Source organism: Perca fluviatilis, chromosome 15, assembly GCF_010015445.1.
Source record: "Perca fluviatilis chromosome 15, GENO_Pfluv_1.0, whole genome shotgun sequence".
NCBI classification, from domain to species: domain Eukaryota; kingdom Metazoa; phylum Chordata; class Actinopteri; order Perciformes; family Percidae; genus Perca; species Perca fluviatilis.
The window spans coordinates 12,745,280-12,760,527 of NC_053126.1; the positions used below are offsets into that span (position 1 = coordinate 12,745,280).

Here is a 15,248-nt window from a genome sequence, read left to right on the forward strand (position 1 = left end):
AAAGTTGACGGCTTTTTTTAATTTTTTATTTCAGGATGAAAAACGAGGAGAGGGCGAGTCTACCACAGTTCAGTGTGTGGGGGGGGCAGGCTACTGAGCGATCAGCTGCTTTTACATTGCCCGGCCGTCAGACAGACAGTACGGTGAAAACGCAACTTTCCATTTATTTTGAATGGGGGTGGCTAGTAGCCTACTGGGGGGGTGATGCCGCGTGGGGAGCCGAAAAAAACCGCAGCTGCCTGCGGTTAAAAGATGAGACCCAGTTAGTCTGCGATGGCCAAGTATGTGACAGGTGTCGAGGCGGTTAGGAGTCCCGTGCAGTAAACGGGAAACGTCACTGCCTCTGTCGCTACCACAAGAAAGTTTTAAAAAGAAAACGAAACCCAAGCACGGAACTGCCAGGGACTCGGAGTTTGTGTCCAGCTGAATGTTTGCCAAACAACAAAGCACATTCGATCTGTCTCTTTCATAGACTATATTTGTTTTACTGTCTATGTATATTATACAGTCTATGGTCTCTTTTCTTTTTTTCTCATTCAAGTACGATCGGGAAAGCCACTACAGTAACATTACTCCCCTTTCCGTGGCAGATGAATCACCTTAGATATGATTGCTATTTCATTGTTAACAAAAAAGAGAGAGGGAGGGAAAGCCCGTATAAGGCAGAGGCAGTAATACAGTATATTGACAATAATACTTTGTCTACATTTTTGAATGTGAATTTGTTAAGCACCATTCAATGAAAATGTGACTGAACTAAAATATGATTGGAATGACTGAAATAATTTATTCAGGAATGTGGATTTTTGTTTCTGTGTTAAGTTCATTAAATGACTAGAAGCATTACTAAATGCATTTGAATGATAAATATTAATGCTGGAAAAATAAACTTTGATTACAGTATATATTTAGTTTTCATTAATTTGGTAGCTAAACTTTAATTGAATGATAAGCGTTACAGCATCCTACTGGTGAAAGTGTGCAGTCACAATCTGGCCATCAGATAGTGAGGATAACATTGTTGTGGCCCTCTTTATCACAAATGTTGCCCATCCCTGCCGTAGACTATATTAGAACATGTAGACTCAATGGGCGAATTGGGAAGCTTCAGAAACTGTTGACATTTACCGCTAGGCTGATTTTTTTCCCCCTCAAATAACTATATTGTTAGTTGTGTGATTTAAAAAATATTTCTAAAGGCTTGTATTGGTTAATATAAGTAAATACTTGTTACACTGAAAAATACACTGAATGGAACATTATCTAAGACTGGGTGGAAATCTTTTTTCACTATAACTGTGGATTTAAATAAGACCTGTTTATACAAATTAAAAGACCAGAGGCACCTCCTCATATTAAGGAAACAGGAAATCAGTAGCCATATGTATATCAGATTAGTTTTAGACTCTGATCGGGCCACTTGTCAGTCAATTCTGGCAACACTGCTGACTGGATCCTATTTCATACAGTCTGGACAGATCTCAATTGTAAGCCAAAGTTAAAACATCACAGAAATGGAACAGCTGTAACAAAGTGCTTCCATGGTGTGCGCATAAGTACAGTATGCATATGCATTTTATTACAAGATGACTCAAAACCAGAATAATGTCAACATAATTGACAATTCATAAACCCACAAGGTTTTTTATAATGCATTTGGCACAGAATCAAACTCAGAAATCTTAAATTAGTTTACCAACAGTCCTCATACAAACACTTCATAATCTTCAGCCACTCATTGGCTTCGACCAAGCACCGATTTCAGTCTTGTTGCTGTGGTTCAGGGCTCAACAAATCGCAACAATATCCCTGAAGTTGTAGGTATGCTGGGAAGAAAACAAAAACTGTATTCAGTAAATAAAGTGACATTCCTCAATTGTCCAAGATGAGTAACAATTCAAATAGAAGTTAAAAACAGATTTGAAATTTTAAGCAATTATAGCAATGTTTTATTTGATCATTTTCTGGTTACGGAGATCAAGCTTGCTGGTTTTCGAAGGTTATGACTTCATAAACAAACAAACATATTTTAACACCTGAGAGCCAGCATCTAGCCTGAGGGTTCTAGCATATGTAAAAAAAACAAAAAAAAAACAATTGTGAATTGAGGATAATTAAAAGAGAGCAGCTACATTAAGTACCTGTCTTTTCCATTTGACAGACTAAACAGATAAACTCCAACCTACTGCAAAAACCTCAAATTAAAAATCAACATATTTCAGAATCAATAGCATGCGACGTGTATACAAACAGATATTACCTCTCTACCAGCTCTGCACCAACAATGTCATGGATATGGTATTTCATGTGGAATTTCACATGTGAGGTTGTTCGCCGCTCCTCTAGCTCTGCCTTTAAGACTTCACTATATTTGGACTTCTTCACCATGCCGAGGACTGCTTTACGACCTAGGATGAGTGGTGAAATGGTAAGAAAACAAACAGTCCTCCAATTAGCAAAGCACTGTCAAAATCTTGTAAAATGAGAAATTCACATTTCATCATTAAAGCAAAGTATTTTTCAGACTCTGTTTCTCTTAACACCCACCTTGTATAAAGTACTTAGTGAATTTGCCAGAATTGGGAATGGAAAGCCACCAGCTGCCTGCATCCCTTACAGTGAGGACACCTGACTTAACCAACTGCCTAGAGGGTTGAGAAAATAAAGTATGTGCAGATCTTTGAACATTTATTTGTACATACTGTATAAAGTAAACATTTGAGAAGACACGTATTAAAGCCATTTCGGTGTTAGGTGTGACGTTTTTCAACAATTATTCATTTTGGAAGTAGACCTAACATGAGATAGATCGGAGTCTTTCATACGTTATCTCAGAGTCTGTGAAGAGGAACTCCCTGAGCATCTTGTCTTTGGTGAAGCTCAGGTCTGTGCAAGGAGAGGGCAATTTTTGCAAAAACTTCTCCACTGTTGCTCGTGTCGCTCTGCCCTCCTCTCCTGCCAGCACTTTGGCCTTGTAATCTGAAGCAAAAACCAGCCCAAAAGTGTCAGCATCAAACCCGAGCTGGAACATCAGCAGTTCTCCTCGTTCCCGCAGTTTATTCTGTGGACCACAAGCAGGGCAGTGGGTTGCGTTTTCACATTTACATAGATACACATATGACCATTCTGAAAACTAAAGAGCCATCTTACCAGCTCCTTGTCCACCAAAGTCTTGTCATTGTGTATGCTGTAGAGCTGGTGCTTAAGAACGATTTGAGGCAAGGTGTCATTGAAGAGCTTCCTGGGGAACAGTGTCATGAGGTATTCAAGGGTGGATCTGATGTCAGTCGGTCCTTTAATTTGAAGCAGTACATGTAAAGTGAATTTTACATGAGATGAGATTTCAACAAAATTGTTATTAGCTTTTTAGCAGTCACGCCTACCATCTCCATCACTGACAGCTCCAAACTTCTGCGTGCCATTTCTTCTTTTCTTCACCTTGAAAGTGTCTGAAATCAGAGCCCGTTTCCTGTTCATGTTTATCTGGGATAACAGAAAATACTATCAATCATTTGCAAACGTATGATAAATGAACCAGTTAACTCAACGTTGCTTCTCACCGCCAGTTAGTTCTACTTTTGTGAGACAATGGCTTTTCTAATCAGGACGAAAAAGTGACTAAGCTAGCGTTACACAATTTTGAAATTGCCACGACCCCACCTTGATTTTGTCTATCTTGTTAGGCAAGCTAATACAGCTAACCTAGCTAACGTTACATTGACAAATAAGCAAATATTTGACCAGTCAGTTGAAACACTTACCTAATAGTTACTTATAACAACAATATTAGTATTCATATCGCTTTGGTCCCAGTCACAGCTCCAACCATGGCTGTCTAGAGACAATTTAAGAGACTAACGGCTGTTTGCCGGAAGTACCGCGGCTACCACCAAGCGGTTTGGAGGAGAAACTGCATACGGAAGTAGCTTTGAGTTTGTGTTATGGGTCGTTTATGGTGCTATCCTTGCTAGCTAGTAAGCTACCCAGCTAGCGAGACAAATACACTTTATGTATTCGTTATTGCCTTTTTTTGTGTAGCTAGATTAAAAAAAAAGATGCTGCAACACATGACAGTCGTTTTGACACAAAGTCCGTTTTTTTATTGTGGCTGAACGGTCATTGACAGAAACGTGACGTTAACTTAGCTGCTTTTGTTGTGTAACGTTACGCTGACTAAGGTACGTTTTTCATTTATTTACTGGTCGTTTAGTTTTGGTAGTAGTAAAGTAGTTTTATAATGGCAAGGAATCGCACATTGCCAAAGTAAAATACACAAAATAGCTTTTTTTTGTTTTGTTTTTTAAAATCTTATTAACCTGACACAAAACACGTCTGTTTACTCAATACACTACAGACACACTTGTACCAGTACACAGCGTTCAGTACAAACATATTTACATTATTTATTTGTCTGCATTCACATACACACACAATAGACGGTCATTTACACAGATCACGATGTGATGTGCTTAATTGTGTGCATTTTATTTTAAATAAGATACTCTTTGTTGATCCCATGCAAAATTAGATTCGTAATAGAATATATAATATTGTTAAAGACTAGTGTACTACGAGAATCTATTATTTTCAGTATGAAGCATGAATAAACTATAAAATAAAAATAAACTATAAAATAAAAGGTGCTGTACACAATATACAAATATGAGTATGGGTCTTGTGTTAGCAACATAAAACATGTATTGCACTTGTAGCATCATTTAAAAAAAGAAAAGGGTTAGCACTGTCTTTTTAGTGATGACAGGCAGAACATTTTTTGGCTGTCCTGCAGGAGAGCAAGACAATCGAGAAAATATGAATAACCATCAATGTCATCAGTTTGTTTCATTGCTCTTTTCCCCAATAGGTAGCAATGGACCAGCACAGATCCCACAATCCCAACTCTAGCTACCAAAACCGCCTGTCAGCTTACAAAAGAGATAGAGATGAAAGTAGAAGAAATCCCTGTGGGAGTAAACACTCCAGACCAAACCACCACCCGTATAAATCTGGGACAACTCCTCGGCAAAACCCACCCAGCTCTCAGGGTTTGAGCACCAGAAGGGAGCTATATGAAAGAGACTTTCCAGTGTACAAACAGCCTGTTGAAGTAGGATGTTTTTCCCTCGACTCTGAGCGTAGATTCTTCAATGACAGCAGACAGATGAGATACTATGTGGAACCTGACAGAAATCCTAATTTTGACCTGAGGGATGGATACAAAGACCGCTTTATAAAGAGAGATGACCGTGTGAAGGAGAAGCTGGACCACATCCTACGCTGGATCTTGGCCAATAGATCAAAGCTCAGCTCAAGGGTGACCACGGCCTCACCACGGTAAGTGTTATTATTAGTTTTTACCTTTTTTTTCTTATTCAGGGTAACAGATCAGATAGATACTCAATTGTGATCTATAATCTCTAATCCAACCACTTATAACCATAATTTTCCTGTTGGACATGTATTCTTTGATCAACCTCTGCTCTTCCCAGTGCTTTAGATGTCGATATTGTGACATGGCGTGGTCATCTGACCAAGCTGCTGACCTCTCCCTATGAGACACGGGAGGGCTGGTTGCTGGCGGTCACCAGGTTCAGGGGCACGCTTTACATAAGTGAAGTGGAAACAGAAGCTGCTCGTAGGGATCGAGAGAATCGCGAAGAGAGACATGAAGAGATGATGTACTGGGGATACAAGTTTGAGCAGTACACATGTGCAGGTAGGCATTTATACAATAGTAGTATTATAATAGAGTATTATTCACTTCAATTAAATGTTATTTATAGTGTAAAATCACAACAGGAGTTATATCAGGACATTTTACAGATAGAGTAGGTCTAGACCACACTCTAATTTACAAAGACCCAACAATTACAATTATTATTATTATTATTATTATTACTGCTGTTTACTTGGTTTTCTTTCAAACCCTGATGATCAGTCCTCATATTGACTAACTGCCTTACATCAGCTCAGATACATTTCACAAGCATCATGATAAAACATTATTTTATATATAGTCATCATAACTGTGGAAGCCCATTTCAGCCAGGAAATGAAAACAAACAATAGGTGAAATGTTCTTAATGACAAAATAAAAGTAACTCATGGTATTTCAAAATAACATACGCTTTATGATCTCAGTTCTGAGATAGCAAGTCAAAATTAGAAATGTTAAGTCAAAAATTGACTTTCAAAGTTGTGAGATAGTAAGAAAGTCAGTATTTTTTTATCTAGTATCTTATCACTTACTATCTCAATTATGACTTAGTATCTCATAGCTTTAACTTTTTGACTTCGAAGTTAAAAAATACAAATTGTGACTTTGTGTTCATAACATAATCTTATTACAGTGAGTAGTTTTATTTCTTTAATCTTTTTTTATTTTCCTGGCAGAAATGGGCTTCCATACCAGTATGTCTCATTTTATTACATTTGACACACACACACACACACACACACACACACACACACACACACACACACACAAATCATATAAAAGCACATGGGATGATAGCAGTTTAAATGATAACGCTTCACATTTGTCCATCCCTGTAGATAATGCCCACAGTGTACCAGACCCAGGCGGAGTGGTTAACACGAATGAGGCCTTCTGCACCGTGGTGCAAACTCGGCTCGCAGATCACAGACTCTTGTTCTCTGGTGAGGTGGACTGCCGGGATAAAGATCCCAACGCTCCAGCTCCTCCTGCATGCTACATCGAGCTGAAGACCTCTGCAGAGATCTGCACCCCCAAACAGCGCAGCAACTTCCACAGGTAGGTGATGAAACAGTGAAGCATCACATAATTCACTTTTTCATGTCATATTGTTTGTTGGGACATTTGATTTTACCCACTCTAAACTGCCATATCTGAATGTTGGTGGTCCTCAGGTTTAAACTGCTGAAGTGGTGGGCCCAGTCTTTTCTCCCTGGGGTCCCTCGTGTTGTGGCAGGTTTTCGGGATCATGAAGGAGTGGTTGTCACTGTGGACACTTTTCCCATCTCTAAAATGTCACATCTCATCAAGGTACAGTGAAGTTTTTTGCAGTGATAAACAGCTGGTCAACAACGTAACTAATCATTGAGAAATCTTTTCTTGTCTTTTTTTTTTCTTCAAATAAAAAGTTATTGGACATGAGTAAATAAAAGATTAACTCAATATTTGGAAATTTTCTGTCTTACTTCTGGACAGAATGAACACAACTGCTGGAAGCCAACAGTTTGTATGAACTTTTGCTGTGATTTCCTTTCTTTTGTGAAGCGTATCGCAGCTGAAGACAATCCAAGGTAAGTTGCAATGACAGACTACATTAACCTTTTTTCCATTTTAAGAAAAATATATTTCATGAGTTATTATTGCTTCCCCAGTGTGGTGTACCTTTTCTCCTGGGAGCCCCACAGAGATGTGACCTACTCCGTCCACAGGGACTCCCAGTATTCCTTCCTGCCACACTGGTATGTGGAGGAGATGACCAGTAGTTAAGACTCGTACCTTCAGTCCTAATTTACAACAAAGACGTGGTCGACTAGGACTGTTAATTCAGACCTCCAATGGAGGATTGTTTCCCAAAATACATTGAAATTTGACATTCATACAGAACTCCTTTTGGGTCACTGATCGCTACCATGTAATGTCTTTTTTATCTTTTATTTGTTCAGCAGTAAGAACTGAACCATGTTTTTTCATCTTGCATGTGGTGATTTTAATTAAACCGTAATGATGCACTGACGTCAATATTGTTTGAGACTTTATTATGTTATAACAATAATTGAAACCCCCGAAACAGTGGGATGTTAATTGAAACAAAATTAGAAAATGTTTTAAAAAAATATGTAAATACATGAAAATGACTTTGCATCCACAGTTAAAGTTATCTTCAAGTAGGGTGTTAAAAAACAATATTTCAGCAATATTTCATCTTAAAAAAAAAAAACTGTCATTGGAGAAAACCAGTTGTAAAGAAAACAGTTTACATGGTGTATCTATTGTCACTGCCTTTGCTGTTTTATAACGAATAGTGACATTTACCAGCTGTGGGCTCCTTCTTATTAAATAAAGCTCATGTTGTCATTTTGACTAACCTGACTACTAGTGACATTTTCTTTGTTCAGAGCTTTCTGCTCTTTCACACTTTCTATCCTCAGATTTTACCATTTACTTTCCCGGCAGTTTCAATTTTCTCTTTGCTATTTTTTTTTTTTCATAAACACCTTTTGTGTGAAAGCTACATTTGAATTCCCTTACTCAAAATATACATTTGATATTGTGAATTCAACAAGTAACATTACTCATAACTAATGTGGTGTACCTTGAGAACATCAGGTGTGTGAGAAAGCAAAACAATCAAAAACATAATACTTACTCAAATCTGGTAAATAATGTAATTTCTATTTTTTTTTGGTAAATTGACAGGATCCTTACTACTTGCAACTAGGCTTCACCACTGGCACTGATTACAATGAACAGTCAAAATGTTCTCTCCTAAATGTGATGTTACAAAGTAATATTGAGAGCAGCACCTCTTGTAATGATTAAAACTCACGTTACAGATTAAACAACCAGTTTAGAAGCAACAAAATGAGTGAATGAACTTTGAAAATCGTTTTAAGGTGAAAGGCAGCAGAAACTTCACATTCACCAAATTGGAGAAAGAGTGCTGTGATAAAAAAAAATAAAATACTGTACTGCAAAACGTGAAAACCCAACACTACTAACAGTATACTGAAATAAATAATGGAAGACACCTACGTGAGTAAATGTTCATACTGACCAATACAATCATGACAGTAAACAGTTAAGTGCATCATGGGCTTGTGTAAATCACCAACAGTCATCACAGCATTTATATCACTTCATAGTGCAGTTTTTCAGATATCATTTAGAGGCACTTAACACCTACTGAAATATGTGTACACTCTCAAACTGTGTATTGTTAAGTACTTATTCCCTAAATTCATTTTTTACTTAATTTACTATAATTATTAAAATCAAAACCTTTTTTCGGAGCTGGAAATGTAAGTGCAGATTTTACACACAAGTCTATAGAGCTCTTCTCTGTTTCATTGTTAATGTATTACTACCAATTTGTGGTTAATAATGACATCTTAAGTCAGCACATAAAAAAAAAAAAACATTCATCTGGCAGTAATTTCATGAGGTTTCTATCAAACTCAGTTAAATTCACAGTTAAAAGATAAGACTGAGTTTGTGAAGAATGGTCCACTGGCTTGGATCGAGGTAATACTTAAGTATGTAGCTCGCCTTATTGGTATCATCATTTGCAGAAAGCCCCTAATGTTAAAAGGAAAAGTTCAATATTTTGGGAAATAAGCTCATTCGCTTTCTAGCAGAGATTCTGATACCATCTTCTCATCTTACGGTCGTCAAGAAAGCGAATAAGCTCATTTCCCAAAATGTCATATGATGCCTTTTTCATTATGAAATACTGTGATGCTTTTACAGACTAGTTTTAAAATCTCAGCTGGTAAGATCACTTATAACCATCTCAACAGAGATTCACTAGTGGAGAAAATCACGGCCAGTCTGCACAAATGGAACCAGTTAAGGTTAAGAGAAAGAGGGAATTATAGGCATCACACCCAGCTCTGGTTATGGTGTATGTTTTGGGGCGAGTGTGGGAATCTGTGGCCCTAAAAAGAAGGCACCAATCCCATCTCTTATTAAAACGTTAATGCGAGTGAAACAATTCCTAGCATCAACATTATCATAGGTAGGCATAGATAAAACCTACTGATGACGAGCGTACTAATGCAGTACTGTATTCAAGTAGGGGTTTGTTCACTGCTTTAGTTTCTTGTTCAGGCCCATGACTTTGAAGGTAGCGGCGGTGATCTTCTCGTACACAACAAACATGAGGGCAGCAGTCAGTACTGTTTGTAGCAGCTTGGCCTCCAGGCCTTTGTACAAACCAAGAACACCATACCTCCTGTGATAAAGGGAACAGATGTGTATTAATAACCAGCCACGTGTATCAGTGAATGTGTTTGTGTTTGTAGCTGCACTCACTTGATTCTGTCCATTAGCAGAGAGAAAATGTTTGAGAGGCTTCCAAGCACTCCGCCCTTACCATCACCTTTGTACTGGCCAAACTGATGAGAAAGCATTAAGCAGGTTAGCTTAATTCCTTGAGATTTGAGGTTGAAGAACTGACCTAACCCTAACCCATTTGTCATGAGATCTTAAAGACATTCTGCACCACTAACATCTATATGGTCTACAATATACAGTGATTACCAAGGGCTCCATTAGAGGTGCTTGTCAAGCTCCTAAACTTTTATGCACAGATTTTCTATATTTTTACATAGAAAAGATTTCTTTTTCAATTTAGTCTGAACGCTGCTTTATTCTTCTCTTGCCATTAACAAATGTTGTGACAATATAATGTAACAATAACAAATATATAGAATATCATCAGGCTTATCCTCTAACCACTTGGAAAGTAAACATTATATAACGTAGTATTTACCCTCAGGATGGCCTGAACTGTCTGAAGAGGATATGTTGCGGTGGTAGCAATGGCCTTGGCAATGGCTCCAATGAGAAAGATCTCTGCTGAGGAGATCTGTGGTAGGAGACAAAGATTTAACCCACTAATACCCCGTGGTTTCACTAGAACATTTATAACAAGTTTTCCTACAAATATGATTTGGCTATCAAAACATAAAATGAACAGTGGTTCATTACTAGCCAAGCTGTTTAAAGCTGATTTAACTTTTGCCGTATCCTGTCGGCAAAACATCTTCCTTTTTTTTTTAAGAATGACTTCAGTGCTTAACTCCAAGTCTTCCAGACTCGCTGCCAAAGCCGATTCCGACCGCTGTTCGCCAGCAGCAGCAGCAGCAGCAGCAGCAGCAGCAGCAGCAGCAGCAGCCATCTTCTTTGTTTTCAAGTAGCAGGGGAATTCACCATGGATGTAGGAATTCACCATAGACAGTATTCACGCGGAACCATCGCAACTCTGCCGTCCTTATGTTAAGCCCGCCCACCGACTCTATACACGATGTGATTGGCCTGACCAAAATTTGTTTTTTTCCAACGGCGAGTTGCTAGACTGACCACGGCTGCAAATGAGATGAGTCAACTCAGTCGAAAAGGAGTCGAGGCCGACACATTAGCTTTGGTAATGTAGTACTCTACACAACACTGTCAGCGTCCTCTCACCTTCTTCCCTCCCCTGCCTGCCTTCCTCTTCATGGCCTCATAAAGCATGAACTGTACAGCCGGGTTGAGGACGAGAATGAGAGAGGGCAGAGTGCCGTTCCACAGAGTTCCCACACCCTCATTGGCTATGATCTGGGAGAAAGCATCTGAGAAGGAAAGCCCGAACACAGCAGGGTTTTACAACTGGGTAGTAACGAAAAAAGCAAGTCTGAACACTGAATATAGAAAGATATATCACATACCAAAGATGCCCCTGTACTGGGTCTGCTGGAGGTCTTCGTTCCTGAACTTTGCTCCCTGCAGCTTCAGTCGAGTGTTGACAACCCACATGGGAGTGGTCAGAATCACATTCACCACCCCTGTATGAACAACAGATAGTTAGCTTTCTTGAATCAATCATTTTTAAAGATACCACATGGAGTTTTTGACCTGTACTAGCTCTTTGGAACAGCGCTTTAATAAGTAGCAATGATACACATGATACAATGATACCCTGCCAATGGTTTCACATTATTCTACTGATCTACAAGTGGCATTCATGTGGAAACAAATGCAGAGAGGAAGAAAAAAAATGGATATAAGCTGGAGCTGTGTCATGGAGCCCATTTTCTCCACTCCCATTATGTCATTTAATTGTGTCAATGTGGGTATGTTATGTATACTGAGAAGAAAGTGCACATTCCTCTCGCTCATCTGCTGTAATGTTAGTTACTTCCTAAGAAGGCTCCAGACACCACAACTCCAGTATACCGAGGAATTCAGAGAGCTTTCCCTGGCAGTGATAGGCTAAAGTTGGATGTATGCTTCTGCTGAGGCTCTACGCAGAGCTTTCACCGTTGCCTATGTGCCTAAGTGGACTGAAGTTTACACTTGTGTGTTAGTGTGTGCGTCCATCTCTTTAAGAGAATAGCAGGGCCGGCATGTGTGTCTGCATGGGGAATGTGTCGAGCGAGTGAGAGAGTGATAGGGATTAGCTTCGGAGCGAGTACCGAATCTACAGTAGAGGCATAGTGAGAGAAACAAAGTGTCTCCCCTGTGCTTTCTGAACACGGTCGGAAATCTGTAGCAGGAAGAGTTAACCCTCTCCTTGATTTCATGTTGTTTATGGAAAAGGAGAACCCGGAAATGAGTAGGGGGAAATGCAACCCTACCAAGCCACAGCTAAACGGACCAATCACAGTTGTTGCGGTCTGCATCGCCGCGACGTGTAGTTACAATTTTTGAGAGGTGCACGTCAGGCTACGGCGTAGGGTCCGTATCTCCACGTACCTATGTACGTACCCACAGTGTCGATTTAAAGCAGAAGCATAAATTGGCCTTTAGTCAGCATTGGGTGAAGTGGTTTGACAAGGGCTTGAATGGAACGTTCATTTATATGTTAAAGTTCCACACTCTCAACACCTTTACTACTTGATGGTTTCCATAAGATCATAAATATTATATATCATATATTAGTTTTACTGTACGTGTGTTTACCTGATACAACCCCCATGAGCAGGTCTTTGCCAGGTGTGGACTTTTCTGGACCAGATGCCGCCAGCTTCTTTAGCGTATTGAAAGTGTAGAAATAGACAAAGTTGGAGCAGCAGAGGCTGGAGATGACTGGTAACCAGCCTCTGTATAGAGCCTGACTGGGAGAAATGATGGAGAGTCAGACTTAGAAAACCAGCAAATATCACGTTAGAGAAGCTGGAACCAGAGAATTTTTTTTTTTTTAAGAAAATACTTAAATTATTTAAATTAACTAAATTGTAACATGAATTTGCTGTCAATCAACTAATTGATAAATTTACTGTTTCATCCATAGTTCAGACAGATTTTACTGATTATAAATATCTGCTGCAAATACATTGCACTTGTATTTCATTGAGTTGTCTAAATCAAACCAAAAAGCTTGCATTTAAAAAAAAAAAAAAAAACTATACTTACAAGCCTTCTTCCTTTGCTATCTCAGCCAGGATGACAGGGGTAGAGTTAGACTTTCTCTTCTCATCCACTGAAAACACAAAAGTGAAGAAAAAAAAAAATCAGAAGATCAAAAGATCAGTTTACTGGACATGAGGAGGAATCTCATCCTCAGTGGTTGCATACTGATTTATGTGGCTCTGAAGAAGCTTTCTAAAGCCTGAAGTAAATAACCCAGGTGATAGAGCTGGGCAATATATCGATATCGCGATATGAGACTAGATATCATCTTAGATTTTGGATACCGTAATATCAAAATATGGCATAAGTGGTGTCTTTTCCTGGTTTTAAAGGCTGCATTACAGTAAAGTGATGTCATTTTCTGAACGTACCAGACTTATGTAAATATTTTGTGAAAGCACCAATAGTCAACACTACAATATCGTTGCTGTATCAATATCGAGGTATTTGGCCAAAAATATCGTGATATCTGATTTTGTCCATATCGCCCAGCCCTACCAGGTGATGCCATCAGCTTTACCTTGGCTTGAGTTTGAGACTTCAAATTTAAAACAGAAACTCTGAGTAACAAACCAGGGGTGGACAAGGGTGTTTACAAGGCATCAAGAAAATGGGAAGTAATTGTTTATTTAGAAAGCACCTTTCAAGAGAAGTACAAAGTGCTCCCTAATCAAAAATAAGGACGTATAAAACAACATGAATAAATAAAGGTTATACAAAGACCAGTCTAAAAAGGTGAGACTTTTCAAAAAGGTGTACAAGTGTACTTAGCTTGACTCATGAGGACATGAGGATATCTTGGTCTAGCGCAATACTGAATTAGTAGACTATCCTTTACTTTCCTTTTTTTGTCTCTTATAGTAGGACAGATGTTAGGAGAGAAACTTTGTTGTGGGTTGGCTGCTCCAGGTTTTATTGTAAATAAACAAAAATCAATAAAGACATTGTTAAAATAAATATAAAAACCTCGTTCAACTGCTATTAGGTATCCTCTGTCCAAGATGATAAGACCTCCAACTTACCCTGCAGTCTGCTTTTGGCTGTGTCCAAAGGAAAGAAGACGGTCATGGCTGTCACACTCCCCTAAAAAGACAACGCATTGTAATGAAAAATTAAAATAAAAAATAAAAAACAAAATGACAAAAGGCTCATTCCCTCCCCCAGTAAAATAATTCCCTCTTCAATACCAGCACTGCTAACATCAAGCTAGTTAGACAAAAGACCAGACCACCCACATACTTTACATTCATTTATGACATCTCCTTTTATTGCACTTTATCTCTGCTCACCATTGCACCTGCCACGGCATGAACCAGCGTCTCGTAAGACAGAAGGCCGACAGCCGAGCCACCGTTCTCGGACATCTCTGCAGACCCAAACACCGGGACAGTAACCGCGGAGGAAGGACCCGAAGAGAGGTAGCTAGTGGTCGGTCTGGTTTTTCTAGCTGCGGAACTGTTTGGGGAATGGCATAAACTTTCACAGCTCCGACTCCATGGTGTTCACGTATACAAGGCGGATCAGAAACAAGAGAAAACGATGCAGAGAGAAAAGTGTCGAGCAATGTTTCCTCCCAGCCCCGACTCATTGGTTGAACGGTTGAACCCAACCCAGTGACTGTAAAAAGAACCGGGTTGGTTGACGACGCTTCTTCTTCTTCTATAGTCTCTTCTTCCTGTTTCTTCTTCTTCTGTTGGCGTTTAGAAAGTAGTAAAAACGCATTACTGCCACCTACTCTAGTGGAGGGTGCAAAAATGTGTACTTTTTTGGTTGGCTTGCTTACTGAATTTGTTTCGTGTTTCTTAAATGCAGTAAAATAAATTAGCATTTTAAAATAAAACTAAATCATCATACATATATTTCTCTTTTTAACATGTCTAATTGTAATGCCACAATTAAACAGTTTTTGGCACCTTGTCAAAAGCATTGACTGTTAATATTAACAGTCTATAGTCAAAAGTTAATTTGGAAAAGTTTGGAATCAGTTCATTTCTTTTTGAGATTTTTCCCCATTAATAAAACAAAAAATAAAAATAAAACATACATCGATTTCATTGAAGGTCACTTGAAATCAGTAAAATCTGTGTGTCTTTAGAAAGCATTCTACCATGTTATGTGATTTGATATTTTATTTTCATAA

At 38.7% G+C, this 15,248-nt stretch overlaps 3 protein-coding genes across 5 annotated transcripts; 1 reads left to right on the forward strand and 2 right to left on the reverse strand.

Moving 5' to 3' along the window:
• Positions 1 to 1,537: 1,537 nt before the first annotated feature.
• LOC120574004 (serine/threonine-protein kinase 19-like) lies at positions 1,538 to 3,881 on the reverse strand. Of its 2 annotated transcripts, none has more exons than XM_039823969.1 (7): positions 3,762 to 3,881; positions 3,384 to 3,483; positions 3,151 to 3,293; positions 2,826 to 3,061; positions 2,548 to 2,645; positions 2,261 to 2,408; positions 1,538 to 1,826 (listed from the first exon to the last, which is right to left on the reverse strand). In XM_039823969.1, the coding sequence occupies exons 2-7, from the start codon at positions 3,475 to 3,477 to the stop codon at positions 1,781 to 1,783; spliced, it is 765 nt and encodes a 254-aa protein (XP_039679903.1). In that variant the 5' UTR covers positions 3,478 to 3,483; positions 3,762 to 3,881; the 3' UTR covers positions 1,538 to 1,780. The 2 variants fall into 2 exon arrangements, with proteins under 2 accessions (XP_039679903.1, XP_039679904.1); XM_039823970.1 differs by having other exon boundaries at positions 3,384 to 3,449; positions 3,762 to 3,871.
• Positions 3,882 to 3,931: 50 nt separating this feature from the next.
• dxo (decapping exoribonuclease) lies at positions 3,932 to 8,081 on the forward strand. Of its 2 annotated transcripts, none has more exons than XM_039823965.1 (7): positions 3,932 to 4,178; positions 4,865 to 5,334; positions 5,490 to 5,716; positions 6,556 to 6,775; positions 6,892 to 7,027; positions 7,193 to 7,287; positions 7,369 to 8,081. In XM_039823965.1, exons 2-7 carry the CDS (start codon positions 4,871 to 4,873, stop codon positions 7,481 to 7,483), a joined length of 1,257 nt encoding a protein of 418 aa, XP_039679899.1. In that variant the 5' UTR covers positions 3,932 to 4,178; positions 4,865 to 4,870; the 3' UTR covers positions 7,484 to 8,081. The 2 variants fall into 2 exon arrangements, with proteins under 2 accessions (XP_039679899.1, XP_039679900.1); XM_039823966.1 differs by having other exon boundaries at positions 7,262 to 7,287.
• A 109-nt stretch (positions 8,082 to 8,190) lies between these two features.
• LOC120574003 (peroxisomal membrane protein PMP34) lies at positions 8,191 to 14,777 on the reverse strand. Its single transcript, XM_039823968.1, has 9 exons — positions 14,398 to 14,777; positions 14,131 to 14,191; positions 13,112 to 13,178; positions 12,659 to 12,813; positions 11,425 to 11,541; positions 11,183 to 11,328; positions 10,488 to 10,583; positions 10,028 to 10,110; positions 8,191 to 9,947 (listed from the first exon to the last, which is right to left on the reverse strand). The coding sequence occupies exons 1-9, from the start codon at positions 14,470 to 14,472 to the stop codon at positions 9,800 to 9,802; spliced, it is 948 nt and encodes a 315-aa protein (XP_039679902.1). The 5' UTR covers positions 14,473 to 14,777; the 3' UTR covers positions 8,191 to 9,799.
• Positions 14,778 to 15,248: the final 471 nt, after the last annotated feature.